This window comes from Pipistrellus kuhlii, unplaced genomic scaffold (genome assembly GCF_014108245.1).
Source record: "Pipistrellus kuhlii isolate mPipKuh1 unplaced genomic scaffold, mPipKuh1.p scaffold_m20_p_2, whole genome shotgun sequence".
Classification (NCBI taxonomy): Eukaryota; Metazoa; Chordata; class Mammalia; order Chiroptera; family Vespertilionidae; genus Pipistrellus; species Pipistrellus kuhlii.
Window position 1 is genome coordinate 38,914,302 of NW_023425515.1, and position 18,200 is coordinate 38,932,501.

An 18,200-nucleotide genomic window follows, 5' to 3' on the forward strand; every position below is an offset into this window, starting at 1 on the left:
TCAACAAGAAATAAAGAATACATTCTCTGAAATAAAAAAAATATTATACAGAGTCCTAAAAACAGAATGGAAGATCACAAGAATCAAGTCAAAGATTTGGAACATAAAGAGCCAGAAAATACTCCTCCGCAGAAGCAAGAAGACAAGAGAATCCAGAAAGTTGAAGATAATGTAAAAAACCTCTGGGACAATTTCAAGCAAACCAACATCAGAATTATGGGGGTCCCAGAAGAAGAGAGAGAGCAAGATACAGAAAACATATTGAAAGAAATAGTGACAGAAAACTTCCCCCACTTGGTGAAAGAATTAGACTTACAAGTCCAGGAAGCGCACAGAACCCCAAAGAAAAGAAATCCAAAGAGGACCACACCAAGACACATCATAATTAAAATTTCAAGAGCAAAAGGCAAAGAGAGAATATTAAAAGCAGCAAGAAACAGGTAGTTACCTATAAAGGAACACCCATACGATTGTCAGCTGATTTCTCAACAGAAACTATGCAGGCAAGACAGGAATGGCAAGAAATATTCAAGGTGATGAATAGCAAGAACATACAGCCAAAAATAATCTACCCAATAAAGCTAGCACTCAGAATCGAAGGCCATATAAAGAGCTACACTAAAAAAACAAAACAAAAAAAAAAACAAAGCTAAAGGAGTTCATCACCGCCAAACCAGAATAATTTGAATTGCTGAAGGGAATAGAAAGAAAATAAAGACAAAAATTATGAACAACAAATACATAATTATCAACAAGTGAATCTAAAAACCAAGGGTATTAAAAAAACCTGATGAACAATATTAACTGTTGAATATAATAGAATCAGAGGTATTAAAGGAGAGTGGACTTATGATTCTCAGGGAAAAGAGGAGTGGGGGGTTCAAGAAGAGACTGAACATAAACTATGCACCTATAGAGGAGGACAATGGGGGGTGGGGAAAGGGTAGAGGGTCGGGTAGGAACCTGGTGGAGGGGGGAAAAAATGAGGAACTTTTGTAATAATATGAACAATAAAGGTTTATTTAAAAAAAAATAAGAATACAAATCCTGGCCCTGCTGAAGGGAGCATTGGCCCACAGACTGAAGGGTCCCAGGTTCAATTCTGGTCAAGGGCATGTATCTTGGTTGTAGGCTCAATCTGGGGCTTATGTGGAAATGTTGGAGGCAACCAATCTATGTGTCTCTCTGAAATAGATGTTTTTCTCTCTCCCCCTCCCTTCTACTCTCTTTAAAAATCAAAGGAAAAATATTCTTGGGTGAGGATTAACAACAACAAAAATAATAAAAATTCTGTTCCTGACTTTCCTGACCTTATAACCAGGACACCCAGAAAGTACCTGCATGCAGAAAGAACACATGGAGGTGAAGATCTATCTACCCCAGCTGCCCTGATAATCATCTTATGAAAAGTCACTAGTCCCCTGTGCATTCCACACCATTGACCATTCTCTGGCTCAGGACTGCCAGAAGCTTCACCAATGCTAAATGTCACTACCTAGTGAAAAGGAATGTGGGAGGTGGTGGGGGTGAGAGGGTGGGAGGGATTTGCAACCTAGTTTAGCATCTGATTAAAACTGTAGTCTTTCTTCCCCACTCTGACTGACTTGGGCGGACCTGCAGAGCCTAACCCCAGGGCCCAGCCACAGCTGACTTGGATGGAGCTGCAGGGACACTCAGGCACCCACTACATGAGGAGATATATATGCCAGAGCCATCCCAGTTCAGTTCAGGCTTTGGATCCAAAATTCCCCTGGACTAGTAGATCTGCAAAAGAAAGGTTAAAGGTTCTTGCTCATAGTTCTGGCTCTTCATTCTCTCATACATTCTGCCACAACATTAGATCAGATAATTCCCAGGAAAGATCAACTCTACTACTCACCATCAGTCTTTCTCCTCCTGACCATTGCCACCCTAGCACATTCACTGGCTCCCTGAGATGTCTGTGTCATCTGAAACTACCCCATAACAGGGTGGCATCACTAGCATTGTGTCTGTATTTAAGATTCAGTAAAGCAAGGGGGAGAGAAGGCATGGTTCTCGTGAGTACCCCTAAGTCTTAGCAAAACAATACTGTAGAAAGAGCTTATTCTCATTGGTGGTGGCTTTTCCCTGCCCCATTTCTTTCCCTTTACCAGAATCTGATTGTCCATGGCACTCTATATTGGACATGACAAATACATCAATAATTGCAAGACTTAATTAAGGAACTCAACTCATTGAAGCATAAAACAGTTTTTATTTTAATCAATAGCATTCCCACAACCCACCTTTGTGAGACCCCCTTAATAACACCGTGGCCAGATTTCATACTTTTCCAGTCATTGCACTGGGGTGGTACTGTTTGGGTATTTAAAAGCTAGTGTTGTTAATATTAACAGCTCAATATCAAACAAAAGTCAAACTGTGTCCCTTCCACTTTTAGCACTCCCTAAGCCAATCTGTGACTCTGGGAAGTATGGTCTGCTCTTTGTATGCTGTACCCTGCCCTTTCCCTCTCTCTTTGAAATCCTTTCAGGTTCTGTCTGGTGCCTCCATCATTTTCAACCTTGACTGCACATTTGAATCATCTTAGAGTTTCAAAACTACTAATTCCTGGGTTTAATAACCAAAGATCCAGGTTGAATTGCTCTCAGGGGAGGCCTGGACATAAGGACTTTTCAAAACTCCTCAGACAATCTGAGCTAAGGCTGAGCACCAATGGTGTGGACCCTTATAGACACTCACTACAGAGAAGAGAGCAGGAAGAGAGATGCTGTCTAAGTGGGAAGAAAGTCTGGGCTGATTCCCTCTGGTCTGATGTTACTGGGTTCTCCTGGTATGAAGGATCCATGTAGGTATATTGTTTCTTTGGAATAATAGGGCTGAGGGGTCAGCTTAATCTCAGCTCTGTTCCCCAATGCAGAGCCCCTATTCCCATTGTGTAAACACTCTAACCCCTTCTCTGGGATAGGTGGGCATCAAATGGCTGGATTTCTACCCTCACCACAGTTCTTTTCCACAGGAAACAATATTTTTGACATGTTTCAAGAGCCATAGAGAACTGAGATGATAGCTGGTGTCCTCAACTTCTTCTCAGGCACAACAACAATAATAATCATAATAACAACAACAAAAATAATAATCAATAGCATCATTTAATTTAGCACTTGAATCTCTGCCAAGAATTGTATTATTTACTTTATGTTTTCTTATTAAATTATTATACAAGCCTGTCAGAAGGTATTAGTTTCCATTTTATACATGAAGAAATGAAGGCTCAGAGATGTTTCATAGCTTACCCAGCATCACACAGGAAGAGGGTAACCATCCAGAGATGAAATTCACATCTGACCCCAAAGCAACAGGCTCTTAATCATTTTATTCTACCTGAACTCAGGTCCTCCCTTAAATAATATAGCTGTTTTTGCTAAAAACTTCTATGTCTATAATTTAATAATGAGACTGATTGTGATAATCCCTGGCTGAGACAGGCCTGCAGATGGAGGAAAATTACTGCTAACCTTACCCCCCACACCAATGAATGAGGCAGTGCTTATGGTCAAAAACACTTTGGACCTTGTACCTACTAGAAATATCCAGATTTGTTCAGCTCACAATCTCACCCACACATCAGAGGCATGTCTCAACTTTCTGTTCCCAGAACCCATTAATCATTTACGGCATGGTGACAGAGATTTTAACCCAGGGGTCAATGTGAACATTCAGTTTACACAACAAAAATGTATAAAGACTGATTAATCAATAGTGTGTGTGTGTGTGTGTGTGTGTGTGTGTGTGTGTTTAAAAAGTCTCTATAAAACTCTCTGCTGTTGTATACCATAGTAAGGGATAGTTTTCCCATTTTAACAAAATGAAGACATTAACTGCAGCTCTGCTTTCCATCCTTTGGATCGCACTTAGATATTCCTGTGCTATGAGTCCCATAAACTGCAATGCTACTGAGCCTCTGGCTATGAAAGCACTAGACATGATCAATAAAGGACGTTCGAATGGCTACCTTTTTCAGTTGCTGAGGGTCGCTGATGCCCACTTGGACAAAACGGTAAGGAATTGCCAATGGCAGAACTAAATTGGGAAACTATGTACCAGGGGCAAGTGTGAATCTAGCCACTAAGCCTACTGCTTTGCACAATGGAATGGCCTTGGTCAGGGTTTTCTGTTTGGTTTCTGCTGCTGCTCTAGAATCTTCTTTTTCTTCTTCTTCTTTTTTTTTTTTCCACACTAACATCTGTTATTAGTATATCCTTAACAATAAATCAATCTGTGAATACTTATAAGCACTGATGCTGAGTCCACTCAAATGCTAAGTGCTATAAGAGAAAAAGTAGAATGAACTGTAAGCCTAACCTTAAGGAAATAAGTATCAGCTCACACATTCCCTCTCTCTCTCTCTCTCTCTCTCTCTCTCTCTCTCTCTCTCTCTCTCTCTCTCACACACACACACACACACACACACACACACACACACTGTGTAAGGTAGGATATATTTAATTGACCGAGTGAATATTATAGATGTGGGACAATTAGAGAACTATTATCACTGAATGAGAGAATGCTTCATTTAGGATTTGAACAGGAAGTTGGGCTGGGTTAAAATCATCGCAGGGAAATTCCAAGACTACCACCTCTCTGTGAGTGAAAAATCAGGAAGGAGAGTATTAGGGAGTAATTAGACACAAGCAGGGCAATTCCAGAAGTTCTATGTGAGATTTGGCACAGCAAGCAGGGTGGAAGAAAGAATGTAGCCTTATCTTGCAAAGCAAGCCTACAGTCTTCACTTTGATCAGCAATTTTCAACTGGTGTGCCACAGGAATTTTTAAAACATGAAATACCTGACTATTAAGTGGGGGGTACTGAACTCTTGTCCCTTAGATTGTCAAATGAAAAAAGGCAGTAGCCAACACACCAAAGCTGTTCAATGTGAATGAATCAAAATTATTTCTTTTTTTTTCTCTTTTTTTTTGTCCAATCGGCCAAACAACAACAAACTTGTGTGCACCAGAGAATTTTAGTAATAAGTTTATATGTGCTATGAGATGAAAATATTGAAAATCACTGCCATAGATTATATACTTATTTGGAATAGATTTGAGGGCTTGATAGAGATGAAAGAGGGAGGCCACTCTTCCCTACTCCCCAAAATAACGTACCCTTTGGAGGAACCACTAAAATCAGAGAGGTCAGATAATAGAGCACCAAAGAGGACAAGCAGATAACTTGATGCTTGTTGAAGTATTAGATGTGGAGGCTCTACAGGTTGCAGAGAATGAGTGCAGGGATTCAGGATTCAAACAGCAACTTAGTGACCTCTAGTCCCAGTCCAGGATCTCTGCCACATTATAGGACACAGGATGAATTGACCCGGGGCTACCTTTGAGTGGGAGCAGGGAGCACAGTGTACGTGGGGAGATAGATGCAGGTGGCAGGGGATTAAACTAGAAAACTATATTATGTATTTCAGAATGAGGAAATGAAGACAGACCTAGAAAATATTATTTTTAATATTAACAGCTCAATATCAAATAAAATTCAAAATGTGTCCCACACTTTTAGCACTCCCTAAGGTAATCTGTGACTCCCTAAGGTAATCGTAGGTGGGACTTATGGCAATGAGAATTAAAAAAAGACATGAGACATTTCAAAGAAAGATCATTCAAGATCTGGTGACTGGATAGCAAAAGCAAAGAAAGAACTCAAAGCTGATGTCACATTTTTTTAAATCCAAAGATTAAGGCAAGAAATAATTAATGGTGTCATTGAGAAAAGGCAAGATAAATTGAGAGAGGTAGCTAGTTTGTAAGAGAAGAGCTGATTTTGGGCAAGTTGAAATTAAGTCAAGAAGTCCAAGTTCAGGTAAGAGCTGGGTGAAAGGACAAAATTGTGCATACAGATTGAAGCTCATGGTGTGGCTCTCATCACTTATAATTTCTAGGTTTACATCTCCGCCCAAAATAATGGTACAATTTAGTGATTGTTTGTTAAAGCTCATAAACAGAAGCAACATCATGGCCACTTAAAAAGAACATTGGAATAAATAACTATTTATTTGAATAGATAACTTTTTTAAGCTATTTATTCAAATAAATAGATCAAATGACACAAAAATAAACATCTGCAATGATTTGGAAAGGAACAGAAGTTCTGTTTAAGAAATCAAGAGATTGTTTCTAATGAAAACATACTGGGCTCCCACATGTTCCTCACCTGTTGTTCTCTTGGAATTTTTTCAGGAATCCACAGATGTCTATTATTTAGTCTTAGATGTCAAAGAATCTGACTGTCCAGTCCAATCCAGGAAACACTGGGATGACTGTGAGGCAAATATTTCTAGATATCTACATGATATAGTAAGTAAACATGGTACAATTCCCTCTTTTTATTATTCTTGACTTCTGTCTACTCTGTTTTCCCAGGGTAGCAGAATGCCACAGCAAAAGAGGAAGAGCGGTTTTTGTCTTTTGACTCTTGAAGATTATGTTGACCTTGAATAATATTCTCTTGAGAGCCTCACCTAGGAATCCAGTTCAAGATATGTCAGTGGGGCTTGTTTTAGCATGACCAGCAATTTTGTGCAAATCGCCTAATGTTGCTAGATGTCCATGTCCTGGGCTGTAAAATAAGAGGAGGAGGTTGGAATAGATAAACTCTAAGATCCTCTTTGGCCCTGACAGTCTTTGGGTGTAGAACCTAGGACACACTTGTAATTGTGTCCTATGAAGACTGGTCCCAGGAGGAGGAATGATTAATTGCAATTATCATGAGGAACTAGATCCCGTGTTGCTTTGCACATGGATAATCAGGTCCCAGGCTGTCTGCCACAGGAGAAGAACACAAAGATAAAAAGCACAGATCTAAGATTTTAGTTCCAGAAAATAAGACACTTACATACCTAGAAATTATAGTATTTTTTTCTTGTCTTGAAAATGTTTGAGATAATGCCATGACCTGTTAAAACAGTTTATATGTGGTTCTCATGAGGGTTTTGGGTGCTTCTGACATCTAACTCTCACAGAAACAGATTAAGAAAATACAGGTTTGAAAGAGGATTTGTTGAGAAACCAAAAATAAATTTTAAAGGACAATAAGGGATGTTGCATTACTTTTTGTGTTTTTTTCAACCTGAAGAAAGTAATACATAATAATAAACTCCTCTTTTTTACAGGTGATTGGACAGTGTAAGGTAATAGCTACCACACATTTGAGTGAATTTCAGGATCTTAGAGTGAATGACTTCAACTGCACCACAAGCTCTGGTACAATAATCTATTAAAATACTACTTAATTCTAGATTGATATAGATTTCAATCATACAGTGGTATCCTATATAATAAAAGAGAAACATGTAAATTGATTTGCTATGCTCACCAGCCAATCAGGAGTGAGTATGCAAATTAACCCAGCAAAATGGCTGGTTAATTTGCATACAAAGGTACCAGGCGGAGAGTGGAGCAGGAGAGCCAGTGGAGAGTGGAGCGGCTTGGGGAACTTGGCAGGGCTAGAGGCCTTAGGACAGAGATGGAGCAGAAGGGGAAAACCAAGAGTGAGGGAGCACCAGGAATTCTGGGAATAGTTGTTCTGGTGGCAGCCTCAGGATTGGAAGCAGAAGCCCAGAGTACGGGGAGCACCAGGAATGCTGAAATCATAGTTCTAATGGCAGAGGGATATGCTAGACACTAAAGCAAAGTGAGCCTGGCACAAGTTACTGTTGTTGAAAGTTACCTAATCTCTTTAAGGTGGGGGACGGAGGGAAAGCAAAAGTGAGAGACCTAAGTAAATCAGTGTCTAGGAAAAATCAAAGGGAAGACATCCTAAAACTTCTAGGAAATCTCCACCAATGAAACAAAGAAGAAAAAAAAGCCTTTATTGTTCGGTGAGCAACAAAAACCAAACTGGGTGGCGGTATCAGACAATTTGCTCATATGATTGCAAACACAGACAGAAACTTGGGCATTGGAGAGAGCTCTCCTGAGGGCTCCCAGATTGGAGAAGTTGCAGGTCCGGCTGAGAGACCCACCCCCTATGCACGAATCTTTGTGTACTGGGCCCCTAGTTTAACATATAATACTATGATGTACATATCAAAAATAGTTCCTAACTATGCTCATGGACTTGATTATTACTCACTCTCCTAAAAACTCACAAGAGGGCTTCCTCCTATTATTGATACATTTTTCAAAAAATTAAATATATAAAAATAGAAAGCTATATAAGGCAGTGAGTGGAGCATCATTATAGAGAACCTGGGTTCTGTCTAGGTCAGATTTGCTTGAATTTGAATTCCAGTCTCATAACTTACTAGTTGCATGGTCTTGAGGGAAAGTTACCTAACCTCTTTAAGGATTTCTCATGTGTAAAACAAAGCTAATAATAGTAGTAGCTCATTGAGTCTTTGTTAGAATTAAATAAGATGCTCTGTATAGTACACTTCCAAAGGACTTAACAATATGTTGACTTCAACATCTGAAACTTATGTATTAATACTACAGTTTTTACAGTAGTCTCATTTAACCTCATAAGACTATGTAACTTTCTATTTTAACTTTATAAAAGAGTTTCAGAGAGATTAAATTATTTGGCCTCATAAAATAGCCAAAATGTAATGAACCTTAACCTATCCCACCAGTATTGACTCGATAGTCCCTGTTCTTTTTATTTACTTTTTCTAAGAGAATTATCACAGAGTTCCTTTAAAAATAGCAAATTTTAGCATAATTCAATATACAAAAATTCAGCAGCTGAGCAATTCCAGGAGTTTTCCTTAAAGAAGACTGAGCTGTACCTTCTCTCTCTGGGCACAACTTCACTTTAATGATGCTCTTCCTCCTTGGCAGAGATAGGAAAAGTTCATTAAAATATTTACACACTTTATGAATGATGGGATTGGGGCATATGAATAGGGTAATGACTGAGACTTGAGCAGCAGAAGGATCTGTGTTTAAGTTTAGCTCTGCTGCTGATTAGGTGATTTGCTAGAACAAGTTTCTTAGCCTCTCCAATGCTCAATTCACCCATCTGTAAAACAGGAGCTATTGTTATAGTTTCTACCATGCATATATGTATTAAGTCACAGCATTGACAGTGCTTTTTAACCACAAAACTGCCATCTTCTTTCTCCAGTCTTTTCTGCATTGGCCAATACTAAAGACAGCCCTGTACTCTTGGATTTCTTTGAGGAGACTGAGGTCTACAGAAAACAAGCAGAGAAAGCCCTTGAGATATACAGAAAGGAGAATGGTGACTTTGCTTCTTTCAGAGTGGACCAAGTGGAGAGAGTTGGCAGAGGCGTGAGTTTCCACTAATGTTCAACTGGAGTCTGAGGGCCCAGGCTCCAACCTTGCAGGCACAAATTCATTTACATTGACCCTCTCCCTACTGGCCTTCTTGGGCCAGATGATTTTTATTATTATAGGTAACATTCAATATAATATTAGTTTCAAGTGTATACAAATTCAAAAAAATACATGCATCCTTAAATTCATTGCAGCATTATTTACAACAGACAAGATATGGAAGCAACCTAAGTGCCTACTGATAGGTGATTAGATAAAGAATATGTATTATATATTTATAAAACATTACTTAGCAAAAAAGGAATTAAATCTTACCATTTGTGACAATGTAGAGGGTACAATGCTAAGTGAAATAAGCCAGACAGAGAAAGACAAAAACAAGCTGCTTTGTTTGTTTGCTTGTTTTAATACAATAGCAACTTTATTGAGGTGTAATTGACATTTAATAAACAGCATATATTTAGTTAGAATATACCATTTGATAATTCTAATATATTTATATACCAATGAACACAACACCACACATAAGATAGTGAACATATCCATCACCCCCAATAATTTCTTGTTCCCCTTTGTTATGCTTCCCTCTTGACCAATTGCTCTTGCCTCCTGTTGCAGTTTTAAGAGACAGACAGCAGATACCACAGAACTACCCTCCTGCAATTTTTTTTTTAATTTTTGGAGATGTGGAGAGTGTGATATCAACAGAGAGATGGAAAATCCAAATGAAAAAAGAGCAAAATGCTGAAGAGAATACTAGGGTTATGAGTCATTAAAATCATCTAGTCCAGTGGTGGGCAAACCGTGACTCTCGAGTCACATGCAGCTCTTTGGCCCCTTGAGTTTTTAGCAAAGGCCAGTTAGGAGTACCCTAATTAAGTTAATAAAAATGTACTTAACTATATAGTTTAAGTTTAAAAAACTGGGCTCTCAAAAGAAATTTCCATCGTTGTATGTTGATATTTGGCTTTGTTGACTAATGAGTTTGAAGACCACTGATCTAGTCCTATTCTCTTTGTATTATGATGGAAAACAAGCTCAGAGCAACTTCCTCACCACATCCAGTGGAATGGCGAGAGCCAGGCAGTCCTTCCCCATCCAGGGACTCAAGTGCCTCCCACCCATAACAGTCTTGTAGAACAGCTAGTTTATGTTGTCTTCTATTCTGAAAACACAAAGTGAGATAGATAATGTTGCATACAAGCAATGGGATCAGTACAATGCAATTACGTACTAAAAAGAAGGTTTTTGGACCTATATTGCCAAGGGAGAAAAGCAGGTTACAGAATAATACTTAGACTAGGATCCCCTTTATATTAAACAACTAGATATGTGTGTATATACACAACACATTTAGGAAAAGGCTAGAAGGAAAAACATATCAAATAGATGATGGTGGTACCTCTGAGAGGAAGAGGCTGGGGTACAGGAAGAATGACTTTTCACACTATGCTTGATTATGTTTGTATTATCTGAGCTTTTTCAATCAAATAGTATTTATCTTATCACTTGATAAATTTTAAAAAGACCCAGAAAATAAGAAGAATGGCACATATTGGTGGATCCTGATAGTGCCTTTCCAGTATATTGGATAATAGGTATCTAATAGCTTTTTAAATATGTTCCTGAAACTGCTTTGATCCTATTTGTTCTAGAGAGGAGGGAGAAGAACCAATTACTATATTGACTTCTCTGTGAGGAACTGCTCCAGTCACCATTTTCGCAGGCACCATAATGTGAGTATAATATAAGTGTGGAATACCTGGTAACATTTGGAGACTACTTACTATGCGCCAGATACCCTAGAAAAGGTTTACCCGTATGTTAGCCTATTATCCCCACCACTACCCTATGAAACATATAGCAATTTTCTCCCAGATTTACCTATGGGGAGACTGAGGCATGGTGACAAAACTAATGAGAATATTATTTCATAAATATACATGATATAAACCTAAACTTAACAATGAAGGTTTTTTTTTTAACTCATCAGGATTAAAGACAGCTAATACTAATAACTAGAATGTATTAAGAACCTATACTCATGGGTGCTTTCATTCACTTCATTTCATTTGCTTCTCACAGTGACCACATTTGACAAATGGGAAGGTAATGGGCTCAGTAAAGTAAGGCTTTTGCCTAATGTTCACAACCAAGATGCTCAGTCAATGGGATTTTCCCCGCTACTCATGTATAAACTGATATCATGTGCCTACAGAAAGTATAAATGATAAGCAGCATTTGTATAGCAAGCTATAGTTTAAAAACCACTACCAAATATTATTGCTTTGTTGGATGCCTGTGACTATCCCCTTGACCCCAACAAATCCTTAACTATCTTGATGTGGAGAATGCAAACTCAGTGCAGAAACATGGAGGCTGGAGAAGAGGAGCTCAATGATAAATGTTCTATAGCATTATTTCATTTGATTAAGCTCTCCCACAACCTGTGGGTAGATAGTAGTGTACTCATTTTAGAAATAAAGACTGAGTTTCGGAAATTTTATGCAACTTACCTAAATCTCATAGAACTAGTACATGATGGAGCCAGGATTAACATAGGTCTATCTGACTCCAAAACTGTACACAAATTTTTTTTCTTCTTGTTGTTTTTTGTTAATCCTTGCCAAAGTTTATTTTCCCTTTGATTTTTAGGGAAAGATAGAGAGAGACATCGATGTGAGAGAGACACATCAATTGGTTGCCTCCTGCACAAGCCCTGACCAGGGCATGGGACCAGGGAGGAGTCTGCAACCAATAAAGCACTCTTGACCAGAATCAAACCCGGGACCCTTTGGTCCCCAGTTGACACTCTATCCACTGAACCAAACTGGATAGGGCTGTACTCAAAATCTTACTGCTTAACAGTCTTCTCAAAAAAGGAGTTTTCTACTTGTAACTTTGACAGTGGGGTTTAGGGATCTCTGGGGCAGAGGGGTGTCAGGCAGGTGTAGCATCTGAACTTAGGGTAGGGCCAGATGAGTCTCTTTGACAGGGTCTGTGCAAACCCATTTTTATAATGGCTCCCTTTTTTCCAAAACTTTCCCAAGGGTCTTGGCTAAAGTGTACAAATCTCGCTTCTACATAAATCTTCTTTTTCTCTAGGCACAGGCAACTCAGGTCTTCAGTGCAAAAGAGCTGATCTAACACTGAAGCATCAGTGACATAATATTCCCAACTACCACCCCTGGGGAAGGCCAGTGATAGTGACCAGTAATGGAAGAGAACTACAGCAGTAATGAAAATCTTTGGAACCTGTACTTTCCCCAAAGTGTTGACTAGAAAATATTGTTAAATAACTGGTGGAGATATTTAATGATATTAACTTGATTTTTCTAGAGCTCCCCTTCCTTTCCAGAATGTCTGGAAGTTCACAACTCTAGCTGGGCACCTTCACATACCACCTGCACACATACACACAAATACACATACACTAACAGGTTTATGTCTTATTTATAGGTCTTTGGATTCTGCAGATCAGTTTTGTCTTATGATGTAGAGGCCTCTGACATGGAAACACCAATAGGGGTTGACACAAACTGTGAAGTCTTCAACCTTAAGGTGAGTTATCTAAGCAACCTTTGTCATGAGCAGTGCCAGACTAATGTTTTCACACACATAGTGTATTTTGTTCTTATGGTTTTGTGTGTGTGTGTGTGTGTGTGTGTGTGTGTGTGTGTATGAGAGAAAGAGAAAGAGAGAGAGAGAGAGAGAGAGAGAGAGAGAGAGAGAGAGAGAGAGAGAGAGAGAGAGAGAGAGAGGGATTGAGAGAGAAATGAGATGTGGTGGGGCAGCAGGGAGGGGGGAGAAAAACCCCTGGAGAAGTTGTACAATTGTTGGTAAGACACCAAAAGTGTGACACTTTTTTCAAGAATTTGGAAAGTGTAAGATTTGGCATACAAGTAAAATCATGACCAATTTAACCAACCTTTAATGAATTTGAAAATGGTTCTTGTAGCTAAGACTCCATTGCTGACTTAATAATCTAGTTTTATTATTAGGCACAGAATATAAGGGTAATGAATTTGTGTCAAGTTTATTATATAAACATATATAAAATACAAAACAACATTTTAGTAGAATATCGGTGTCTAGAAATTTTTGTTCTACGCACAAATATTCTTCACAGAATTTTTTATATTAGAAAAAAATAATTCAAACATCCATGTGACAAATCAAAAAGGGGTGCAAGTTTATTACCATGGGGATGGCTGCACATATTTTTTTAAATATTAAAACCTGAATAAGGAGCCTTAACCAGTTTGGCTCAGTGGATATAGTGTTGGTTTGTGGACTAAAAGTTCCAGGTTTGATTCCAGTCAAGGGCATGTACCTTGGTTGCAGGCACATCCGCAATAGGGAGTGTGCAGGAGGCAGCTGATGGATGTTTCTCTCTCATGGATGTTTCTAACTCTCTATCCCTCTCTCTACCTCTTTGTAATAAAATCAATAAAATATATTTAAACAAACAAATAAAACCTGAATAAAGATAGTGAAGAGGTGAAGTGCTCGTTTTTCAGAAGAAAGAGATGCTTATACCAGAGAGTCTCAGAACTCTGTTGAGAGCAGAAATTATAAGGCACTAGTTTTCCAAATGTTGATCTACAGATGAGTACCATTCTGTAATATAATTTTATCACTTTATATGGAAATGAGAAAAATAACAATAGTAAGAAAAAATTATTTTGTGGTAGAACATATTACAGGCAGTCCTTTGGTTATGTCAACTCGACGTACATCATTTAGTGGTTGTGTCACCATCTCCCATTCATTTCTTTTAAAAAAAAGTTCCGTCATTTTGACGTTTGTACATATGTGCTTTATGTTTTTTATTATTTACTATATGTACCACAAGCAAAGGTAAGGAATTGTTATCTTTCTTTAAAATGTTTTTTTTTTTTTACTGTTTCACTTCATTACTGCTGTATATGTGCTCCATGTGAGTGAAGTAGGTGCTTATATAAGTGGGTTCCAACTTACGGCAAAAAGTTACATCACCTTAGGAATGGACCTCCGACATAACCTGGGGACTTACTGTATATATAAAAGAACCATCCTTTACTCTGGGATTATCTTTCTGACTGTCATTATAAAATATTGCTATTGTGAAATGATGGTGGTAAGTGATGATTTTTGTTTGTATTTTAAATACGAACTTGCCTAGATAAAAATATGAGAACCCTTTTTTGATACCTACTTTTAAGATTTATTCCTGCAATCCAAAAGTATGGATTTAGTTGAATGAAAATCAAGTTAAACATCTCATTTCTTCTTTACATGATGATATTCACTTTTCTATGTCCTTCACCAGGAACATAGAAACATAAGTGATGTAAAACCCCATCTGGACCGTCCCCTCCACTCTGGAGGCCATAGGCATTTCTCTGCTAGCAAGACTCCATTTACACACAATAGATCCAGAGATAACCTCAATCGCCACAAGTCACATGAATCTGGATGCCCACCTCCTCTGGATGACAAAAATCACTCAGACAGACCACCACTTCAAGCAGGAGCTCCTTCACGATTGCCCCCTTCAAGATGCCATCACCTCCATTTTGGCACCAATGGCACACATGCACCCCCTCAAAATCATAGTTCCAATGAGCACCATCCCCATGGACATCATCCCCATGGACATCATCCCCATGGACACCGTCCCCATGGACATCATCACCACGGACACCATCACCACGGACACCGTCCCCATGGACACCGTCCCCATGGAAACCATCCCCATGGACATCATCCTGATGGTCATGGTTTTTATGACAATGGACCCTGTGACCCACCGCCCCATAGTCAAGAACCCCAAGATCGCTATCACCAGGGCCATGGCCCACCACCTAGGCACTCAGAAAAAAAAAGTCCAGGAAAAGGACACTTCGCCTTAAAATGGAGAGAAATTGGATATGTTTACCGACTCCCTCCGTTAAAGAAAGGTGAAGTTCTTCCTGCTCCTGAAGCCAATTTTCCCAGCTTCTCATTGCCAAACCACAGCCATCATCTAAAGTCAGAAATTCAGCCCTTCCCTCAATCAGCCTCTGAATTATGTCCAGGGATGTTCAAGAGTGAATTTCCACAAATTTCAAAGTTTTTTTAAAGAAACATTTCCAAAAAGAAATCTGAGTTCTTTAAAAAATGAGTAATGTTCTGAATTAGAACCATAAAAAAAAATGTAACCAATTATAAATGCAACAATACAGATTATTGTAATCTTAACTTCCATATTCAGAACAGGAAAAAATGTGGATAGGGGAGATGATGTGAGAAGAACAAGAAAAATGGAGAGGGAAAAAAAAAAAATCTCAGTATCCCAAGCCAAAGGTAATTCTCTCACTGGCTACTATACTACTCAAGACAAATATCTGATCCTCAGATTTTCTTTACTTCCTGGGCTCAACTCTTAATTTTAACATCATTCTTCTTTTAGTACTTATGCTGTAGATGGGCACACCATGAAAGTATTTATTTTCATATAAAGAATTGTTCTATAGTAAAAGTGATCCAAATCCACTCCTACTTCTCCTTTCTAGATCTCTAAATCCCCTTTTATTTGGAGAAATAAGTTCTAAATTTAATTATTAAAAAAACAAAACAAAAAAACCTCAGGATATAATTGTCAAAGAAGTTATAGGCATGAATCATGAACATAAATTCAAGTGCATAAATTCAGAAATATCACTTTATTTTCAAAACATCTATACTAATAAAAGGTTAATATGCTAATTAGACTGGATGTCTTTCCAGACAAAGCCACTGGGTGCAAGGGCTGAGGAAAGCCATCATGGCTGGGAGGGCCCATCGAAGGGCACCGGCCAGGTGGGCAGGGCCTCCCTCTCTGGAGTATTGATGACAGGGCCCTGGCAGGGCGTTCAGGGTGTGCAGGGCCTCCTTGTGGGCGAGTATCAATGATGGAGCTCAGGCCAGGTGGGAAGGATCTCCCTCTGCTCTTCAATTGATCACAGAGCCCCGGCAGGGATCTGGCTTAAACCAGCAGTCAGATTCACCTAAGGGGTCCCGGATTGGAGAGGGTGAAGGCCAGGCTGAGAGGCCCCCAACCCCTATGCATGAATTTTGTGCACCAGGCCTCTAGTTAATTTATATTTCAAATTTTCATCCTGCTGGGTTAATAGAAAACTTAACCTAAGTTCTTCCTAGAGTTTCCACTCCCTGCTGCTCCCCACACAAAGAATGCCATAGTTCAAGAGTCTCACATAGTCCCAGGTGTTTGGATGATGAGCATGAAAAGAAGGCCTGATTCTTCCTCACTGGTTCACCACCTGGGGGTGAAGGAATCTCTCCAAAACTACTGATAAACATGACTGCCAAAAATACCATATTCATCTCCCTCTGGGATCTTGCTGTTTGTAAGGCTATAAGTCCAGAAAGCAAGGCATAGATGTCCTCTGCTTCCAGATCCCCAAACTCCTCTGTTCTTCTCATACCTTCTCCCATGGTAGGGGCTTTTCTAGCCTCATAAAGTTTTCTTTATTCATTTTTAATGCCAGGGCACATTTTTTTCACATTTGAATTTTCTTTTTCCTTCTTCCCGAACTAGATTCAAGCATTTAAACTCAAGCTAATAAGACGTTAGATTCTTTCTATCTGACTTATTGAAGCAGTTTCAAGTGTGTGGTGGTGGTAGCATAGATTATAATGGGAGAAGGGAGAGAAAGAAAAAAAAAAAAACAACTAAGGGTGAAAGAATCTTGGATAAGGTATTGGGGTGGGAAGAAAGAGGGACCCACAAGATGCAGAAGTTGAGGGTGGGAGATGACTGATGTGCATGGTCCAGGAGGAGTGGAAAGGAGCCCAAGGCTGATTACAGTGAGTGCTTCAAGTGCAGACTCAGAAACAGGACTTGGAGGAAGGTGATCAAAAGATGCAAACTTCCAGTTTTAAGAGAAGGGAGGACTAAGGTGAAATTTATAGAATCATGTCTAAGTTTAACACTGCTGCATGATATATAGGCAAGATGCTCAGAGAGTAGATTCTAAGAATTCTCATCACAAGAAGAAATCTTTTTTTATTATTCTACATGAGAGGATTAATATTAACTAAAACTATTATAATCATTTTAAAAGATATGTAAATCAAAGTATCATGTGGAATACCTTAAACTTAGACAAGAATGTATGTTAATTATCTTATATAATAAAAGAGTAATATGCAAATTGACCATCACTCCAACACACAAGATGGCTGCCCCCATGTGGTGAAATGGCTGTCCCCATGTGGACACAAGATGGCTGTCACAAGATGGCTTGCAGGGGAGGGCAGTTAGGGGTGACCAGGCCAGCAGAGGAGGGAAGTTGGGGGTAACCATCCTGCAGGGAAGGGCAAATGGGGGAGACCAGGCCTGCAGGGGAGGACAGTTGGGGCGACCAGGCTTTCAGGGGATGGCAGTTAGGGGTGACCAGGCCTGTAAGGGAGGGCAGTTAGGGGTGACCAAGAGAGCAGTTAGGAGCAATCAGCTGTCAGGGGAGCAGTTAGACATCAATCATTCTGGCAGGGGAGTGGTTAGGGGGTGATCAGGCTGACAGGCAGAAGTGATTAGGGGCAATCAGGAAGGCAGGCAGGCAAGCAGTTGGGAGCCAGCAGTCCTGTATTGTGAGAGGGATGTCTGACTGCCCGTTTAGGCCCGATCCTGATAGGATCGGGCCTAAACGGGCAGTCAGACATCCCTGTAGGGGTCCCAGATTGGAGATGGGACAGGCTGGGCCGAGGGACACACCTCCATGCATGAATTTCATGCACCAAGCTCTAGTCCTATCTAATAAAAGAGTAACATGCAAATTGACCATACCTCTGCTATACCCACAAGCCATGCCCACCAGCCAATCAGAAGTGAGTATGCAAATTAACTCAACCAATATGGCTGCAGCCATGGAGAGAGCTGGAGGCTT

The 18,200-nt window shown here is 39.5% G+C and overlaps 1 protein-coding gene across 2 annotated transcripts; it reads left to right on the forward strand.

The window, feature by feature from the left end:
* The first annotated feature begins 3,744 nt into the window (after positions 1–3,744).
* Positions 3,745–15,489, forward strand: HRG (histidine rich glycoprotein). Of its 2 annotated transcripts, XM_045583776.1 has the most exons (8): positions 3,745–4,042; positions 6,232–6,348; positions 7,164–7,254; positions 9,119–9,285; positions 10,947–11,027; positions 12,751–12,852; positions 14,603–14,960; positions 14,991–15,489. In XM_045583776.1, exons 1-8 carry the CDS (start codon positions 3,851–3,853, stop codon positions 15,392–15,394), a joined length of 1,512 nt encoding a protein of 503 aa, XP_045439732.1. In that variant the 5' UTR covers positions 3,745–3,850; the 3' UTR covers positions 15,395–15,489. The 2 variants fall into 2 exon arrangements, with proteins under 2 accessions (XP_045439732.1, XP_036304097.1); XM_036448204.2 differs by having other exon boundaries at positions 3,747–4,042; positions 14,603–15,489.
* The last annotated feature ends 2,711 nt before the right edge of the window (positions 15,490–18,200 follow it).